This window comes from Macrobrachium nipponense, chromosome 3 (assembly GCF_015104395.2).
Source record: "Macrobrachium nipponense isolate FS-2020 chromosome 3, ASM1510439v2, whole genome shotgun sequence".
NCBI lineage: Eukaryota > Metazoa > Arthropoda > Malacostraca > Decapoda > Palaemonidae > Macrobrachium > Macrobrachium nipponense.
Window position 1 is genome coordinate 70,460,557 of NC_087202.1, and position 18,967 is coordinate 70,479,523.

An 18,967-nucleotide genomic window follows, 5' to 3' on the forward strand; every position below is an offset into this window, starting at 1 on the left:
CCGAAGTTTCTTCGGCGGAATCGAGTTTTAAGTACATCGTACAGTCATGGCCACCGAAAACAGATTTATCTTTCGGTGATCTTGGTATAATGCCTTATGAGCCACGGCCCATGACACTTTAAACACTGCCCGGTGGTGGCCTGCACTATATCGTTGACAGACGCACGATTATGCCCCACTTTAACTTTAGATAAAATAAAATCTACTGAGGTTCCTTATAACTCTTCTGAGCACATTGCTCTGTGTTACCATCAAAGAACAGCTACTACTCAATAGTGTGAGGGAGGAGTTGCCTCTTAATATCACGCAGTCAAAACATCAAGGGGAAACATCCCATAAAATCGGTGAATATCAATAGATGCTCTCTCTATTCAGAGGTTTTCTACATGATGAAAAATTATTTTGTTTTCAGAGTGGCTGGAGGGTCGAGTTCAAACTAAATAAAAAAAATGTATAAAGAATATATGAAACAATACAGAGCGCACATGATGCCTGGTAAGCTTAATGACGTAAGCTGACTGACATAAATAAAAGCAAGGTTACACGTAGGCGTTGTGACAATATTCAAGAGTTAGATAAAGAGTGAGTGTCAGTGATACGTTCTATCTAATTGTATGCCCAGCAAGAGTAGGATAAATAAATAAACAGTATTAAATTTCTCTTGCTAAACAAAGCTACTTCTACCTCTGTTGACGAGTAATTCTGCGTAATTTTAGATGGTTTTTGAACGTTCTGGAAATGTTAAGTTATTAATATTCACACAAGAGGAATGGATTGGGTGCTGGACAAGAATTTTGTGCCTGCACACAGATATACATACATACATACATACATACATACATACATACATACATACATATAATAATAATAATAATAATAATAATAATAATAATAATAATAATAATAATAAAAGGCTGGTTCAGCACTCGATCCACTCCTCTTGTGTGAATATTAATAACTAAACATTCCCAGAACGTTCTAAAACCATCTGTTGATAACATCTGACAATACCTATCGTAAAAGGATTCAAAATATTTGAAATCCTTTTTACTTTCGGGCGTTCTCTCGTTGGAACTGAAATATTTACGATTTCCTGTTAGGAATGTAGGTTTTGTCCAAAAAAAAAAAAAAAAAAAAAAACCATGAACGAACAGATGCAGCATACGTTCTCCCACTCGAAGTTCTGATTCGAAAAGCCAACTCTGGAATGAGTATCACATGTCGTTTTCCATCCGTCAGAAAGAATTTTATGCAAAGACAAAACTACAAATTCCAACTTGCATAACCAGAGGCATGCGCGCGCGCGCGCACACACACACACACACACACACACACACACACTCTTACAATAGAACAAGTCTCCTAAAGTTTCCAGAAGCTGATGCTCCACAACCATGACGCGCGTAATTTACTTCGGCGTAAGTGATACTTTTATATCAGTCGCCTTTGACGTCAGCTAAATTAATGAAGCTAAACCAGTTCCAAAGAGAAGTTCTCATAGCAACGGGGATCTCGCACAGGCAGCAGATTAAGCGAACGTCACGTTTCTAGAGAGACGTGGGTGGAAGAAAACGCATCTATGATAAGGGCTTATATACATACGTAGAGAGACCCCACGGAAACTCTGAAACTGGACAGAATGAACAGAAGGGGATATATACGATAAATGCAAACTGGAGGGGATATATACGATAAAAGCATTCTATCTTGAAGAAGGGTAACAAATGGAGTAAGTCCTCAAGTGTGTTTTATGACTGTCCCTTAAAGAAGTTAAAGTTATAATTCAAACACAGTGAATGGGCGATCGAGATCCAGACCTCGCATAGTGAACATTTACCAGATACTTGTATGGTCATTAGTAACGTTCTGATATCTATGGCCTTCTGGAAGTGCTTCAGCAATTCAAAAACAGCAATCAAAGGGAAACACAAAGTGCTGTGAGAGAGTTCAGTTGAAAAATCTGTAGATTCTGGTCAGCAAATTATAACGCACACAAGAGAAAACGTTGATGGCAATGTGATGATTAAAACACTTCCAGTAATATTTACAAAATTTTGCAGCTTTTTTACTCCCATCACAATTTCCGGTGGGAAAAATAAAGCCAGCGAAAGTCTACAATCAAACAGAAGGTAAAAAATAAAATATTAAATATCTTGTACTATACGTATGAATTCTGAAAACTAATTTTGTGGAGCTGTGCACAATGAGATATACTTACATCTTTTTGCATATGTTTATACCTAGACGAAAAGAACACAAATGAAAGTATATGTTTATATTATATACAATATATATGTGGCAAACTTTCATCTAACTTATAATTGGTTACAAACTGGAAAATATTTGCTGCATCAAGGCTTCAAGATTATTCGATTTTTTGGAATGGAATGCAAATTTATGGGCAGACGAATTAAGCAGAAATAATAGAAGGGAATGTTGACATAATCCAGAAAACAGATAACAGGAGCAATGTAAGTGTAGGGAGAAACTACACATTGTTTATAAGGCTACACTCAAGAGTAATGAGAAGACCATTGCTCAGTCTCTGAATTCATCTTTTCTGGAGGAAACTTTCTTTTCTATGAAGAAGTATGTATGTATGAATTTATACACGGGCAAGCATACAAATCAACTTATTCTTGTCATACTATCCTAGTTCAGTTCTCAAAAAACATAAAAAAAATTGAGTAAAATAACAAATCTTGAATAAAGCCAGGTCCCTGTACATCATGCCTGGAAAATTATCCTTTCTCTAATCCAGTCCACATCAAAGGCCTTTTATTTTCAGACGATTCCTTTTCGCGTAGCTGTTGTCTTTTTTTTTTCGTTCACTTCCTGACTCCCAACCAGAGAAAATTCTTCCTCGTGGTCTTTTGCCGTCCCCCCTTTAAAAACAATTTTTTTAAGACAAGAAAACGAATATTGCTTCGGTGAGTACATTAGCTTCTAGCGTACCGATTTCTTCTTCTAACACATTTTTACTTTGCTTGACATATATTTTCATGAATAAAGAATTGGTTTTATAAATATCTTATACATAATATTAATAATATATTTTTATATATTATTATATTATATAATATATGTTATGGTTCATATATATTATATATATAAATATATATAGTATATAATATTATATAGAATATATATATATATTACACATATATATATATACATATATATATATATATATATATATCTATTATATATAGATATATATATATATATATATATATTATATATATATATATATATATATATAGTTATAATATATATATATATATATAATATATATTCAACGGCTCCAAATGATTCACTTCAGGCCAAACTTACTCAAGAAGCCGGGTGGGCTTTTAAGGGACTGCCATTAAGGTGCCCTGATGACTGGTTTTAAAAGCCCTAATGAGATACCTGTTGGCTAAATTTCTCGTTCCATATTCCTCTCCTTTCTTATTTAAATATATAATTCTGTTCCATAAGAAAGGAACAGTTTCCTTTCTTATGCCTCCTTGGCTCTTTTAGAATTATGCTTAAGTCTTACCCTAATGAGTCAGCTAGAAAAAAAAATCCTACACTTTGATTTCTTTTAACTTCCCTTGTGTAAGTTGCTAAAAGTCCTTACTCCTTTTTACTACATTATGGGTTTCAGGTATATTTTCTAATGTCACGTCGAGATAGAATAAAAATGACAATTTTTTTTATTTTACCACGGTAATGTTGTATAAACTGGAATTTAGATAACGCCTCTCAACCTTATCTTCTATGGGTAATAGCATAATTAATTAGGAAACTATAAAGGAGAGCAACATTGTGATATATAATCGGCAACAAAAGGTCCGTTTTATTTTGATTCATCGAATGCAGGATGATTGTTCCCATTTCAGAAGAACACATCGCTGACGCTCCTCATCACGATGTGCAACATCGGTGGCGAATTCTACTTTTACCTTAAATTCTTGCCTACAAACATTCTCCTTTTTACCATTAGAGTTGAGTATAACTTTTTATTGGCCTTTACCGGTGTATGAGTAAAAACATGGAAATTGGGAATAACCCAGTTTCGTAACTGAGAAGTTATATCATTTTAAATGTAAAATATACTAGAGCGACATGTCATAACAAACTTAATCAAGAAATATCTAAATGCATATCCTTGACGTACTTCCCTCTTCCTTTGTTTGGTAACTGAATTAACTTTTTTATATTGACCTTTTTTCTTGTTAAACAGTTTCGCCAAGCAAATACACTATCAACGACAGTCTAGTAATTATTATTTTTGAAAACCAAAATCTATCGATGACAGTCTAGTAAATATTATTCTGAAAAAAATATCAGTGGCAGTCTAGGAATTACTATTCTGAAAAAACAACTATGAATGACAGTCTAGTCATTATTTTTCCAAAATAACTATCAATGACGGTCTAGGAATTATTATTCTAAAAAATAACTACGAATGACAGTCTAGTACTTCTTATTCTGAAAAAACTATGAATGACAGTCTAGTAATTATTATTCTGAAAAAAACTATGAATTTTAGTCTAGTAATTATTATTCTGAAAAAACTATGAATGGCAGTCTAGTAATTATTATTCTAAAAAACAACTATGGATGGCAGTATGGTAATTATCATTCAAAAAATAAAAAATAATTTTTTTTACTTCACAAAAGCTGACAGCGATTCACATGACGCATTCCGAGCAAAATGTTCGGGCAGGTATTTTTTTTATTTTTTTATTTTTTTTACAGTTACGAACGAAGAGCGATTTTGAATAAGTAAATATTAACAACGAAATATACTGCACATAGCAAAACACCATGTTTTTCAGTTCATACAGGAAAACGGCTCGTTTTGCGTTAAAATGATACAACGATAAGAGAAATTATGTTTCTCCCTTATTGCATTTTCCATGTCTTAAGTAGAATTTAGCCTTTTTATTCCTATGTCCCCTGAAACGAATAAATAAAATTCTAGAGAATAAAATTACGAAGAAGTTAAAATATATTTTCTATAAGCTTCCTTAGTAAAGGCATTGTGCCAACGAATTTCTCAAGTGTGGAAAAATACTTTCATGTTTGGATATGTAAAGAAATACAGCAAATGGATTCGCACCTTTTAAAAAGAAACTCCGTCCTACGGCAGGAAATATTATACTTCTCCTTTTGGAAAATACTGAAAATATATATTTGCCATGTTGCTATTATCAACAAAATTAACGATAACATTTACAGTAAATTTCTGTTAAAAAAAAAGTTAAAATAAGCAGTTTCAGTCCTCCACCAGGCTATTGCCTCTCGTTCGGACTTCTGCCGGGTAACCCAAACCTCCTTCCGCGGTATCACTAATGGCAGTAACCGCTGGTAGACATGATCACTCATATATACTATAGAGGGGTCTCTATATCTACTATGGTCTCGCTATTCGTTCCCTGACGGGGAGCGAACAATGGCCCCGAGACTACAAGACCAGCAAGTTACCAACTGTACTAGCTTGTAAGAAATAATCATCAACTTATTGGACCAACATCCAAACTTATCTTACACACTATAATGACAAGTTTCGCATCACACGGTCGCACCTTTTAGAAACTACATCCTACGGCAGGAAATATACTTATTTTGGAATATGTTGCAAATATATTTTGTCATATTGCTATTATCAACAAAATTAATCATAACATTTACAATAAATTCCTGTAAGTAATAATGATTAACTTTATGGGCCAACATCCAAACTTGTCTTACACAGTATAATGACAAGTTTCGCATCACATGGTTATTTACCCAAAGTTACCTGCAAACATTATCCGTGTTTTCCCGCCCCTCTCTGTTATAATATTCGCCTCCCTTTCGTCAGGTTCCTAAAACTTATGCTGTTTGTTCATTCACATTCATACTTCATTCGCGATGAGCCAGTTTTCGTTTGTTTGTCAGTCTGTCTCTTACAAATACAGATAACCAGAGGTTCTGAAGCCACCGTCTGCTCCCCTGCATTGAAAGCGTTTGCTGTGCTACATGGTACCTTCTACGTAAGTCCTATTACATAACAAATAATTCTAAATATTACTTTTGTGACTTAAAGAGCTCTGCCCCTGGTTTTACATGTTATATTTGATACTGATCGGTCCTTTACATTTTTTAAAAAGGTAAAATCCCTCATGCGAAGGACGCTTACCCAACATTCATGCGAGGGTTGGTTAGCAAGGACAACTTCTTTGTAAATAATAAATAAAAATGCATTAAAATTCCTTGCTTTCTAGATAACGATTATGTTAATAAATTTGCGCATTTCTCACCCTAATGAGGAAACAGCAAAAGTTAGAGGGGCAAAAATTATCTACCATTCCAAGATATGTGTATTGAACGATTTTGATTGTGAAAGTAAGAGATAATAGAAGTAATAGAAGGACTAATACGACACAATCAGTGTAGGTTTGTTTTAAAAAGTGGAGGGTGTTGAGGATGTATGGTACGTCAGAGTTGTAGAAGATATAATGTTTTATGATAAAAGTGGGAATGTGTTATAATTTGTGGGCGTGAGAGAAACAGATTTGGTGTAAAAATGAGGCTGTGACAAGGACGTGTTACGTCTTTGTGGCTGTTTATTATCTCTGGCTACAGTGCTGTGAGAAGCCAGAGAAAGGACAATAGACGGGTACAGTGCTATAGAACAAGATAGATCATTAATCGAGTGCGGAATAACTAAAGCATCTAAAGGCTACGCAATATAATAATTTGGGAGTAAATATTCCGAAGGCCAACAGGATCAGAATACTTGAAGCACGGATGGTAGTTGGATGTTTCCTTAGACTATTACGGTTTAAAAAGAATTACAGGGGTGAGAAATGAGAAGATACGTTGGTGCAGAAGAAGGTTACTGTATGAAATAATGTCTCGGTGGTTCTGAGATGGTCTGGTCATGAGGAAAAATTGGAGGACTGAAAAAGGTACAATTTTGAAATGTTAGTATGAAGGAGAGGAAACCCTACGAAGCCGCAGACAAAGTATAAAACAAGTATTGGGAAGGATGGGTTTCAATTTTCAGAAAGGTTGAGAGAGTGCAAAAGGCAGATTTGAGGGGCGCAGTATGTGTTAGGGGGTTCAACATTGCTGATGAGCCGTCTGAGTAGGTGTATGAAGGAGCTGATGCTATTTCCAACACTGAGGGTTCATCCACAGTTCAGCAGATACATCAGGAATATGTCAAGGATCTTTACCTTTTCCTATACAGGCATATATGCATTATCAAATGATCGAATGGGAAAATGTCTTGCAACTAGTTGTACAAACAGTACATTTACTTAGCATACATGCGGGCGAGTGTTTGTTGAAGACGCAAGAGGTCTGTGTACTCACCCGAAAGACGAAAGAAGCGCCGCCTCCTCCCCCTCCCCCTCCGGGTGATGAGCTTCCTTTGATGCGGTGCACGATATCCACTTTATCGAGCTTCTCCCAATCGCTGATGTCTGGGGGCTCTTTGCGGCTATTGCAGGCCTTTTTCTGTTCCGGCGTCTGAGGATATCAAGAAAGAGGGGAAAAAAAGGGTTACAAACATCATGTTATCGCATTATTTTATTTGTAAACGTCAATCAATCTATTTTAAAGCAAAAATAATTAAACTGAATAGAACGGGCTTTAGGCATTGAAGTGGGGGAACTCACGTCTCAGGGTATTCAATGAAACATGAATGCAGGTCCCCCCAAAGGAATTTAATTTAAACTTTTGCAATGCATACTTCGAACTTCAAAACATGTAGCTGTGCAATAAACAACAACAATATATATATATATATTATATATATATATATTATTATATATATATATATATATATATATATATATATATATATATATACATATACATGTGTATACATACAAAATAAAAAAAAACTCACTGGCATCGCTATAAACCTTACGCTACAATTCCTCAGTACCTATTCACAAGTTGAATAAAAGTGAAGTTTCGCACAACGGGGAAAAAAGTAAAGCTTATCTCCGAGCGTAGGCGGTATGGGATTTACCTGAAATTGCTTTTAGATGGGAAACTGAATGCATTTAAAGAATGGTAAAGGTTTTATTCTAGCTAATTTGGCTGTTTACCGATTTCTTACAATATCGTTCATACGGTGTTTTCTTAGCGGTCTTCCTGCCACTAGAAACAGGTTATTGTTCTGGACAGATACGACTGTTTTATGAAATCGCATACCTCATACATACATAAATACATATACTTATATATGCATAGTCGATATGTGTATATATAAGAGTTAGTTAATACATTTTTGCAAAAGATGCCCATTTGCGTACGGCAAAAAATACTCAGGAGGCATAAAGACAAGAAAATAATTCCAAGGAAAAAGAAAAAAAGCGGAAGGCGAAAAAAAGGAAAAGAAGAAGTAATCTTGGAAAGTGAAATTTCATTCTTATCTCAGTGCCCCGGGGACTTACAGCTCCCTGTTCCGGGAACAAGTGGAGAGAGGAAAAAAAAATAAAAATAAAATGAACTTTCCTCACAAATTCCCAGTGAAGTCAAGTTGTGTACAGAGTCGCAGGACGATCTCTGCTCATCACTACTTTTTTCCTTTACTTGAATTTAAATACTGAAATCATTGCTGCTTCTATTTTTTCCTGCACAATCGCAATATCTCATCATCAGTTTACATTAAAGGTATATGCTGTAAAAGAACCTTGTAGGGTTCCAAGGAAATCCTAAATGAGTGAGATTTTAATCTTTAAAGTCAGCATATGTGCAGAAAGATAAAGAAAAACCTTTACACATTTAATGTCAATAAAACCAGACTGGATCTCATCATCCCACAAACCGACTCCTGAAAAGGACAAGCAAATGGCGTTTCCAAATTTGTTAAAGTTAAAAGTCATCACACCAATAAGATTCTCTTACAAGATGGTAATTTTATATAAAAAAAACTGATTCTGAATTCTTTTATTGCCTGTTACGTTTATTTACCATCGTCTATCGTCTGATATCTTGTCAACTTTTGTCTAATGATAAAAATATTACCTCGTGTTCCTTTAGACTGACTTTTCTTTAAAGCGTGACCCGATTCTTAATATACTAGGAGCTATTATAACAAAAAAGTGAACAATCATCAGGTTTGAGTTACCCATTTCTTTCTGACTGAGCATTACACTAGATATATATATATATATATATATATATATATATATTATATATATATGTGTGTGTGTGTGTGTGTGTGTGTGTGTGTGTGTGTGTGTAAGTTATTAGGGATGTGTAATGAAATCAAGGTTTCTGCGAATCTATCACATCCCTTCGGTACAAGTGTAATCAGTCAGTCCATCATTTTCTAATATCCGCCTCCAAGCACCCCGCCGTGCGGTGTGTCTGATTCCTTTCACAAGAGTAGAGAATAATCTCCGATGAAGAGAAGTCCACGCCTTCTTATCTCTCAAGAAGGAAGAGCTATTTCACACCCTTCAGAACCCTCTGTCAGCGAGGTTTTCCCATCGCGGTGTGAACTGGAGCGGACGTTCCCTCTGAATAGCCAGAGAGATTGGGTCCGTCAGGGACTTGGCGGTAACCCTTCTCCGTTTGTATAGACGGGCCCCACGCCCCCTGGGCAACGATGTAATATTTGCCAGCCAAAACCTCAATTTACGTTCGCAACCGCAGGGGACAGGAAATTTCCCTCTAAAAGGGAGGCTGAAACGTCTACATTGAACAATTACAGTTTTTTGGTGGTGTAAACACTCTTGAATTTAATACGTAATGTTTCAGATAGCCTCAGATAACTGACTATAGATGAATATGTAGTAGCAGCAAAAAGGCGAATAATGAAGTAAATGATAAATATCTATAATGTGTAATCTGTATCTCTCGATGATGAAGTTCCGTACATGATATTTCTAGGGGACAGTATGGAATACATTTACCATTTGATTAGAACGAATGAAATATTACGTTTTTCCAAACTTAATGAGATGACCTATTAATATCCGTATATTCGATGCAAAAATGCCAATTTACTTATCAAGATGACAATACTGAGTCCTGAAAACTCATTTTATTCTGAATCCAGTTTATCAATGGAGGAAAGAATGAATCACGAAATTTAGGCTATGAAGCCAGGCATGCGTGCAATTTCAGCCGCTTTGCGCTAAAGGAGGGAGTTTCAGTGGTTGGACAGCAAGATAACGAGATAAAAAAAATAATTACGAGATGAAGTACAATGCTCTCAACGTGAAACGGAAAACCCCACTTAAGAAGTATATAACAGTTAGGAGGATGACCAGCAAGAATGAAGGAATGAATGTAAAAAAGGCGTGATGTGACCTCCAGCTTACTCGGGACGCGTGCAAGATTTCCCCCTCACACATAAGTTGTAAACATTATGTTCCTAACTTAACGTGAAGTGGTCTTAGTAACCAATACTCATACTTAAGTACTACTCATACGAACAAAAAGGTTCAAATAAAAAGGACAAATTATACACATTCATATACTCTCAGTTATAAGTGGAAACGATAATATAACAGAAACATAGCCTAAATTCAGTACCCCAAATAAATTAAAACAGCTAAAATCTACGGTCAAATAGTCTTGGTTCATCAACGAAAATTAAAATGAATACGCTACATTTTATAAGAAATTATTTTTCTGTACTGTTTAACTTGCACATCATTTATTTTTTACTTTTTTATTCTAATAAATACAATCATTATTATCCTATCCTACAATTCCTGCATCTTTAACTCAGCGAGAAAACGCATTTTCATACCTTTTTAGATTCAACAACAACAACAACAACAACAAACAACAAAGTAGTTTGTAGTAAGCGAAAAAAGGCTAAAAAGTGAGTGCAACTTGGTGCCCAAGGGACGCTGCAAACACCCTTCAGTAATGTTAACAGCACAATCCCACCTAAAGGGCTGAAGATTGGAAGTCCATGGTTTGGAGATGATGAGAAACTACTTTTTCACTTCCAAGACATGGCAATGTAATGCTGTCATTTGCTTTATATATTGAAAAAAAAAAAGGATCTCGAGTCATCTTATATTCTTCGTGTAAGAGATAGAAAGACTCATGAATAACAAAGCAAACTCTTACATATCGTCCACATGAAAAAAGCATGAAATTCTGCGAAAAATTTGTTGAATGAGATGCATGCATATAGATTTATAAATATATATATATATATATATATATATATTATATATATATATATATGTAATATAAAATTCTTCTGTTAAAACAGGATACGTCTCAAGTATAAAAGGCCCATTAAAACCCTCTGGTTTTAGGTTGAGGACAATATTTCGGTGGTCTGACTACCACCCTTATCACTGCTTGATACAGTGTTTTTAATGGGCCTTTTAGACTTGATATATATATTATATATAAACTATACATAAAACAAACGTACCCTACTTCTATCTGTGAAAATAAAATGGCAATACTACGTTTTCTGCGATCGCTTGTCAGTCCTTTTGTAAGAATTTTCAGAATAACATCCTTTTTAGAAACCATTTAACTCACTTTTATATAAGTTCTTTTCCCTGTTTCTATTCATCCCACAAGATCATCGTTTTTTTTTTTTTGTAGACTACCGTAGAATAGGAACGATTACGTCACCGTAGATGATTTCCGTTTAAACTTTAGAATATTTTAAAGACTCGATAAAATGTTTCATAAACGATCCAATCGCTTCAAACGTAATCAATAGATACAGACACAACTTACCCACACAACTTTTATTATGAAAAATAAAATTTCAGGTAAATATAACTGAAGGTGTACGCACCTCCTCCGCACACACACACACACACCAATACACCACACGTGTTTACCTGATGATAACGACATAAAGAAATCGTATTACAGGGAATGCTTTCTATTTACGGAATTACAGAAGATGAAAGCTTTCGACTTTCATCCGACTGCCCGTCTCCTTCAAGCACTTAAGTCAATTCTAAACCACTGTAAATATCAGGACCCTGCAAGCAAGCCAGCTAAAATATAAAAATATCAAACACAAATGTCAGCTGTCAGTTGTAAGACCTATTCTTTATTTTAAAGGCTTTTGTAGGGAATGTAATCCATAATTACCAACGTATTCGTCATAAATTCTTATATGTTAGTTATTGAAAAGTCAAAACTATATGAGAGAGAGAGAGAGAGAGAGAGAGAGAGAGAGAGAGAGAGAGAGAGAGAGTAAAACATCCTGTCCCTTGTGGGCAGAGCGACGATCCTATGGCCTCAGAGTCAGGCTGCTGTCCAAAACGGAGTGGCCCAGGGGTACAGGTGACTGTATGTATCAATAAACTCTACTGGATGACAATACACATCACAACTGCCGGACTTTGAAAAGGATATTTTGTCTTCAAAGATATTTTCTGGAATTTTTACCATTTTGTCGCCAACCTCTGCAGAAACAGACGCTTTAGTTTAGTTTATTCATTATTATTTTTTGTGTGGTGTCGGTGCAAAGCTGCAATAACTTTGTTCGTTTCAGCTGTGTCACTCGAACACGAATATTCGCAAGTTAAATTCTGGTATCTGTACTGATTACTGGACTAAAGGTTATCCGCCGAATAGCTAGCTAGACGGTGAAAAATTACCCCATAGGTAATTAGTCTTATGATATTAAAACTCTGAAAACAAGTAGTAATGAAATTTCACTTTGCAAAAATGATCGGGTCCAACAAATCATGTTGATAGTTCTGCAGTAACTTTCACGTCTAACAAAACGAGAGACGGATCCCATTTGCTCCAGCAGCGCCATGGATTAAAGGTAAAGAATCCAGAAACTTTATAAGAAATCACAACCATTTCTCTTGAGGCAGCCAATCAATGAGCGCCCTGAGCCGTCTCAGAATTACCCAATGAGGGGGAAGATTAAGAAAACAAATCGAGGTCTCTCGAGAGAAAAAGACTTCTAATTTCTTCCCAACAGGATATGGATCTCTGATCATCCTGCTAATAAATAGGTAAAATTTTCTTAAAGTCTTGAGATGTTATCAAGCATTTTACTGGCTTGAAAAGAACCTGTCCATAACGAGGCTTCATGGTTTGTTCAATTTATTCTTCCTGATACTATTCGAGATTTCAGGTCAAATCTAAATGGATTTCTACCAATCAGTAGCCGGCAATGCTGAGACGCCTCAATCCATAATATTCTGAATTTTTTTCTCTCTCTTTCAGTATGGTATCTTTATCACAGCAATCTAAACAAAACAATATTTTTCTGTTTACAGTTAAAAATACATATATATTTCTAGCAGTCGACGCTAATTATAGCGGCATTTCATCCTTTATAATCGATTTTAATCTCAATTTTCGTCAATGGCATTGGTATTTATACGGAGAATGTTTGCTGCAGAAGAAAAATATATGTTTATAAAGATTCTTGTTCTATATCAGTACACGAAGAAGGATGACGAAACATTCTTTTGATGACTTATGTTTAAACTAGGTCTAACGCCTCAACATCGAGGTGAATTCTAATAAATCTTCCTGTCCTTTCTGAAAAAAGGACCGACTAGCATTTCTGGGGAGCTAGCTTCACCTCCATCCCAGCATCCCAGGGGGCAAATTAACTTGGGGATAATGTTTACTTAACCTGATAAATGGATTGGTAAGTGTAGAATATATTTTACTAAAGTCAAGAGGATCCCGCCTTTAAGTCAATAGCACCATTTAAAACAGATAGATGGGCGCACATTTACTATAAACCGATCAATGTATGAGAAAGGAACAGTATTGGAGGTATAAAAGAGTAAAAAGTTAGATTTTGACGGCTTTAAATTTAAAATCACACAACTGAGTAAAATTACAGAAACATCTGATTCTCTGCCTTTAAAATTCACAGCTAAAATAATGATCCTTATTTTGGCCAAAAGAATTCATGTCGTCGGGACATACGCGGTTTTTCTTGGTTCAACGAAACGAGAGAAGCTATTATGGAAATCTATCCCCTCGTTTAATCATACCATGCTCCCAAAAGGTAGGTCAAAATTTAAGGACCCATGCGAGAGTGAAAACTGTGTAGAGCTGAAGAGAAAATGGAAAACAGAAATCGAAGTTATTGAAAAACGAAGACGCGTCTTACTTCAGCTGAATCCGTACGCCGAGAGATTGCAAATTGGTCTACAATATGAACACCTATTAGAAAATTGCATTTATTTCAAAAAATAAAAATCACATTCTTCCGCATAATAAGACTCACTCTCTTCAAGGACTAGCAGTAACATCCAACATCGTCCAGTGTAATATAATTTAGTGGTTTTCAATGAGTCTCGTTTCCGTTGATGACAGAACACATCAGGCTTCGGCATCACTCACCTGTCATGTGGAAATATCGATTTTTTTTTCTTTTTAGGTCACTCGTCCCATCATCTATTTTTTCATTGCAAGTGAGCAAAACTTTCCGTGGGATAAAGGTCAGTCTGATGAATTAGTAATTCAGAATGCCACCATCAAAATCAGTTTTAAGTATTGTGTCCTTGAACGCAATATGTTGTGTCCACTGAATAACAGAAAGAAAGGAAATCCGTCTGAACAGACTTTTTGCTGTTAATATCTGTGTTAGCTTGATTAATTTTCTGGCCACTCATAGCCACAAAAACCTCCGCAATTGGGAGGATATGAATTATTCAACGGCCTCACTAATTGTTTTAATCTACATGCTAATATGACTGCCATTTCCAGTATAAAAGTTATATTAGATTTAGATCTAAGAATTAAGGCAGGAGTATTTTACTAATCACAAATGGTTCGTCTAATCGTCATAACTTCTGATCAAGACTTTGTAAAATTCAAGAAATTATTGTATACGAAATTGACAATTTTCTTAAACCCAAATTTATTCCCAGTCTCAGAACGTAACATTTCCTTTTTGGTTATGGAGAGTAAGGACGAAAATGTCAAATAAAATGAGGGATCATATAACATAACGTCTTGAGTTCTTGTCGCGCACCCGTGGTTTGTCTATCAATGTGAACAGAATACTATTTTCATCTCATCATAAATGAGATCAATTCACAATTTGCCACAATAATTTTGTTATTGCTTTGAACTGTAAAATTTTCACCATCAAACACAACTAGGAAGGACTTTTATAGTACACTTACTATAAAACGTATCCTAAGTCTAAAGTAGAGGGGTGTACATATCCTTGGTAACATTTCCATTTACCTCATTCATGTACATATACTTGCATACAATTGTATCCATATTAAGTACATAATTCATGATACGACGGAAGCCAATATGAAACTATGAACGATATGACAATAGGAAATTGCGTAGACCAATCACTATGTACCATCGATCAAAAAATTTCTAAAAAGTCTTGCCAAGTATTTCGGAAATGAACGTAAATAAATATTGCATTACTGCAACTCTACAAGTCTTCAGAGTTCCACACTGATCTGCTGTCGGCGCTTGCAATGACACATGATTTAAGAAACATAAAAAAATACTTAACTAAATGAAAGCAAAGCAGATCCCAAATAAAAAAGACGTTTCCTCCAAACTACTGCAAGTATACCATCAAAACAAAAATAAATAAAAGAATTAGCCTTATAGTTATCTGAAGCAAATACTGTTGACCAGTTGAAGAAAACATTCTCGGGAACGTTATGATTCAGCATTTATTCCTTAATTGCTTCCATGAATCATTCCGGCCATACTAATTTGGAGGTTTTGGACAAAACAAATTCTAAACGTAAAAGTGTATATTTTTAGTAGCCTAGACAGTTCTCTCTCTCTCTCTCTCTCTCTCTCTCTCTCTCTCTCTCTCTCTCTCTCTCTCTTTCATGCATGATCTTCTAACCCGGCTCTCTTTGAAGCAACACTTCAACTTGTTTAAACAAATAATACTTTCACGACTCGAAGGGCACGTGATTACTATGCCATTTTAGCAGTTTATTATGTAAAATAATTTGTTGTATACCTCTAAACACGAGAGAGAGAGAGAGAGAGAGAGAGAGAGAGAGAGAGAGAGAGAGAGAGAGAGAGAGAGTGAAGTGATACTGCATCTATCAACCACTTAAAACAGTACCTTTGACATCATTCAGTTACCTATTCCCTTCCATAATTTAAGTAATGGGAAAAACGGTATTATAACAAGGTATTGTGTTACACTTATTACATAGCATCAAGTACAAAGTAGAGGAAAGAAACAAGTCCTTTAAAATATTAAAGCCAAACTATTTCTTCACTCATTTTACTTTTCATCAACCTAATGCAGTACATCTGATTTCAAATGAGGGTTTTATCTTGACTTGTTTTCCCTGAAATCGTCCCTTGTGCGTTTTGATGGTGTTGTATTAAACGGAAAATTACTTACTTGTATAATTCGGAAGAATAATTTCCTTTTCTGCGAAAGAAACTTTCTGGAAATCATCTTCAAAATACATTTACTTTACATATTCTTCATTTGAATACGTGCATTAAAGAACCACAATAAAAATACAGCGTTGCTTCATTCAATTAAAAATAAGTTGTGTATATGATGATTCATTGAGGAAAATATTTCCTATTCAGCGTCAGCCTCGTTCGGTCTAAATCCGTTTGGAGTAAATGTGACATTTACTCTGATTGAAAAAGGGCCTTCCTTCTCTCCGGTTCTTCCCATTCTACCATGCCTCCTCCTTTCCTCCATTCTCTCTCTCTCTCTCTCTCTCTCTCTCTCTCTCTCTCTCTCTCTCTCTCTCTCTCGTCCTTCTCTTTTCTTCTCTTCGTCGTCCCTCATAGCCTTCATTCCCTGGAAAGTTCAATAGATTCCCCCTCATCGACAGTGGTGAGTAGAAGGTGAGAAAAGTGGATTTTCAATCACACTCAGCGCGGACATGTTATATTGCTTGCCATCCTTATTCAATCTCCTCTTGGCGGGTTTCGTCCAGTCCTCCCCAGCACAGTTAATATTAAGGAACACCGTCTTCGCCTTATTTTACACAGGAAAAGAACACTTAATGACAGTTCCTTGAATTTGATATTTGGAGCATTTGAAAAGCTGTATAGACATTTTATACTAACAAATAACGAAAAGGGGACAAAGGTAGCAGTTTTCACCTAGCCTTTTCTAGGTGTTTCTATCTAATGTCGTCCTTTTGTCTATTTCTGTCTCTCATGTCCTTTCGAATGCAGTCTTTCCGTCTTCTTTCAGGCTTTCCTATACTCCGTGTCCCTAGCATGTGATCTCTCCTGCAACATCTCCCCGCCTCATCTGGTGCCAAAACCATTTCAATCTTGATTCTATTGCCGTTTTTCCCATGTGTAGTATCCGCATCTTTCTAATCAAAAGCCAGGTAAGGTGGTGTGAAACCTCAAAGCATACAAGTCCTCCTTAATTATTCAGTTTACTACGAAATGTTCAGTGGATACTTAAAAGCGTCACTCACAGAAAAGCCGTCGATTCGTTCGTAGATGTGAGGCGACGAGGACCGATTACAAAAAAAGGCAAATGATTACAAGCGAAGGGAAGCCTTACTGGAAACGGGCTCATTTCTGGCGGCCCGGCACGGCCTTGCACGGCCTGGCACGGCCCGGCCCTAATGCTTCTCAAATGTTAATATCTCCAAGAGTATTGAAGAAAAAAGAAAAATGGTTTCGACAGATAAAACCTTACATCTTTAAATTTTCTCCCATATAAGATTTATTTCAAAATATAAATTCACATTTAAATGATGTTTTAATTATTGCATTCCTGGCGGCCCAGCACGGCCCGGCCCTAACGCTATTCGAATATTAATATCTCCAATATTATTGAAGAAAAAAAATAAAAAAACTCTTTCGGCAGATAAAACCTTACATCTTTAAAATTCATCCCATATAAGATATATTTATAAATATCATAAATTCACATTTAAATGATGGTAACCCTTTGATGGTTTAACTTGAAGCGTCCCGAGTTATCGCCTCGAGGGCGCCTTACTGGTAATTACTATTTGGATTTAGTTGTAGGATCTCAAATCTACTAAGTTGTCTTTATGTGAAGGGAATTCACATAGCAAATGTCTCCTATTGTTATTTAAACGTCTGTAATTCAGACCGCAGGATGCAACAGTAAACGAAAATTATAAGCACTTTAATTTTCCGAAAGACAATAAGAATGACGTATACACGAGCAACTTAGACAATGTGAATTGCACGACGACATCGTATAAAATGAGCATAAAATAAAAACCAACCTAAATGTGGAAGAACGCCAATTAGGTAATAAATTACTAAACTTTGCAGGCTCAGTAACTCAAATCATAATATAATCAAATAGAAATTCCTCGTAACAAGATACGGCCGGAAAATTTATCTTGTTTTTTATCAACACTAAAGTTTTTCATGTGAAATACTCTTTGCTTCGGAATATAACATTAATGAGGAATGAAACCCTGAGAGAGAGAGAGAGAGAGAGAGAGAGAGAGAGAGAGAGAGAGAGAGAGAGAGAGAGATTCTCTCTTTTCTAATCATGATTTTCATAACCTGATAACAGCAATCCCTCCTCCCTTTTCATTTGAAGATTCTTATTGCCTTTCGACCTCCATCGGTCTTCCACTTCCGTCATGCGTCAATCAATATCTAGTCTTGATCTGATTTCCTGAAACTCCAATTCATTCATCTTTGATCATGAGCCTTTCGTCAAGGTTTGCCTGAAGTCGAAAGCTTCAATTAGGATACCTTTCAGGATTTGAGCATTCCTCCTCTTTTCTTTCGTTTGCTGTCTACAGCAGACTTACAAGGGATAGTTTTGTTTGCGTGAAACCCGAACAAGTTCTCTTAGGTCAATTAGCTCTTTCTACTGGCTCCTGGTATTTCCCGATTGGCGTACGTTTTACAGCAATATGTCGACCTTGAGAACAGAAAATATTTTATTTTAATTCCCAAATGAATACATAAAAAAAAGAGCTAGGGTAGTGATTTTCGCTACAAATTTCTTCCATTCCTGTGAAGAAAAAAAAAAACTGTTTCCTGTTACTAACACATCAACAGT

At 35.6% G+C, this 18,967-nt stretch overlaps 1 protein-coding gene across 1 annotated transcript in view; it reads right to left on the bottom strand.

Moving 5' to 3' along the window:
* Positions 1-18,967, bottom strand: part of LOC135221802 (tyrosine-protein kinase receptor-like) — a 1,041,187-nt gene that overhangs the window by 217,306 nt on the left and 804,914 nt on the right. Inside the window, exon 15 of the mRNA XM_064259659.1 lies at positions 7,354-7,509. Coding sequence (XP_064115729.1) covers positions 7,354-7,509 — 156 coding nt within the window. The remainder of the gene's footprint in view (positions 1-7,353; positions 7,510-18,967) is intronic.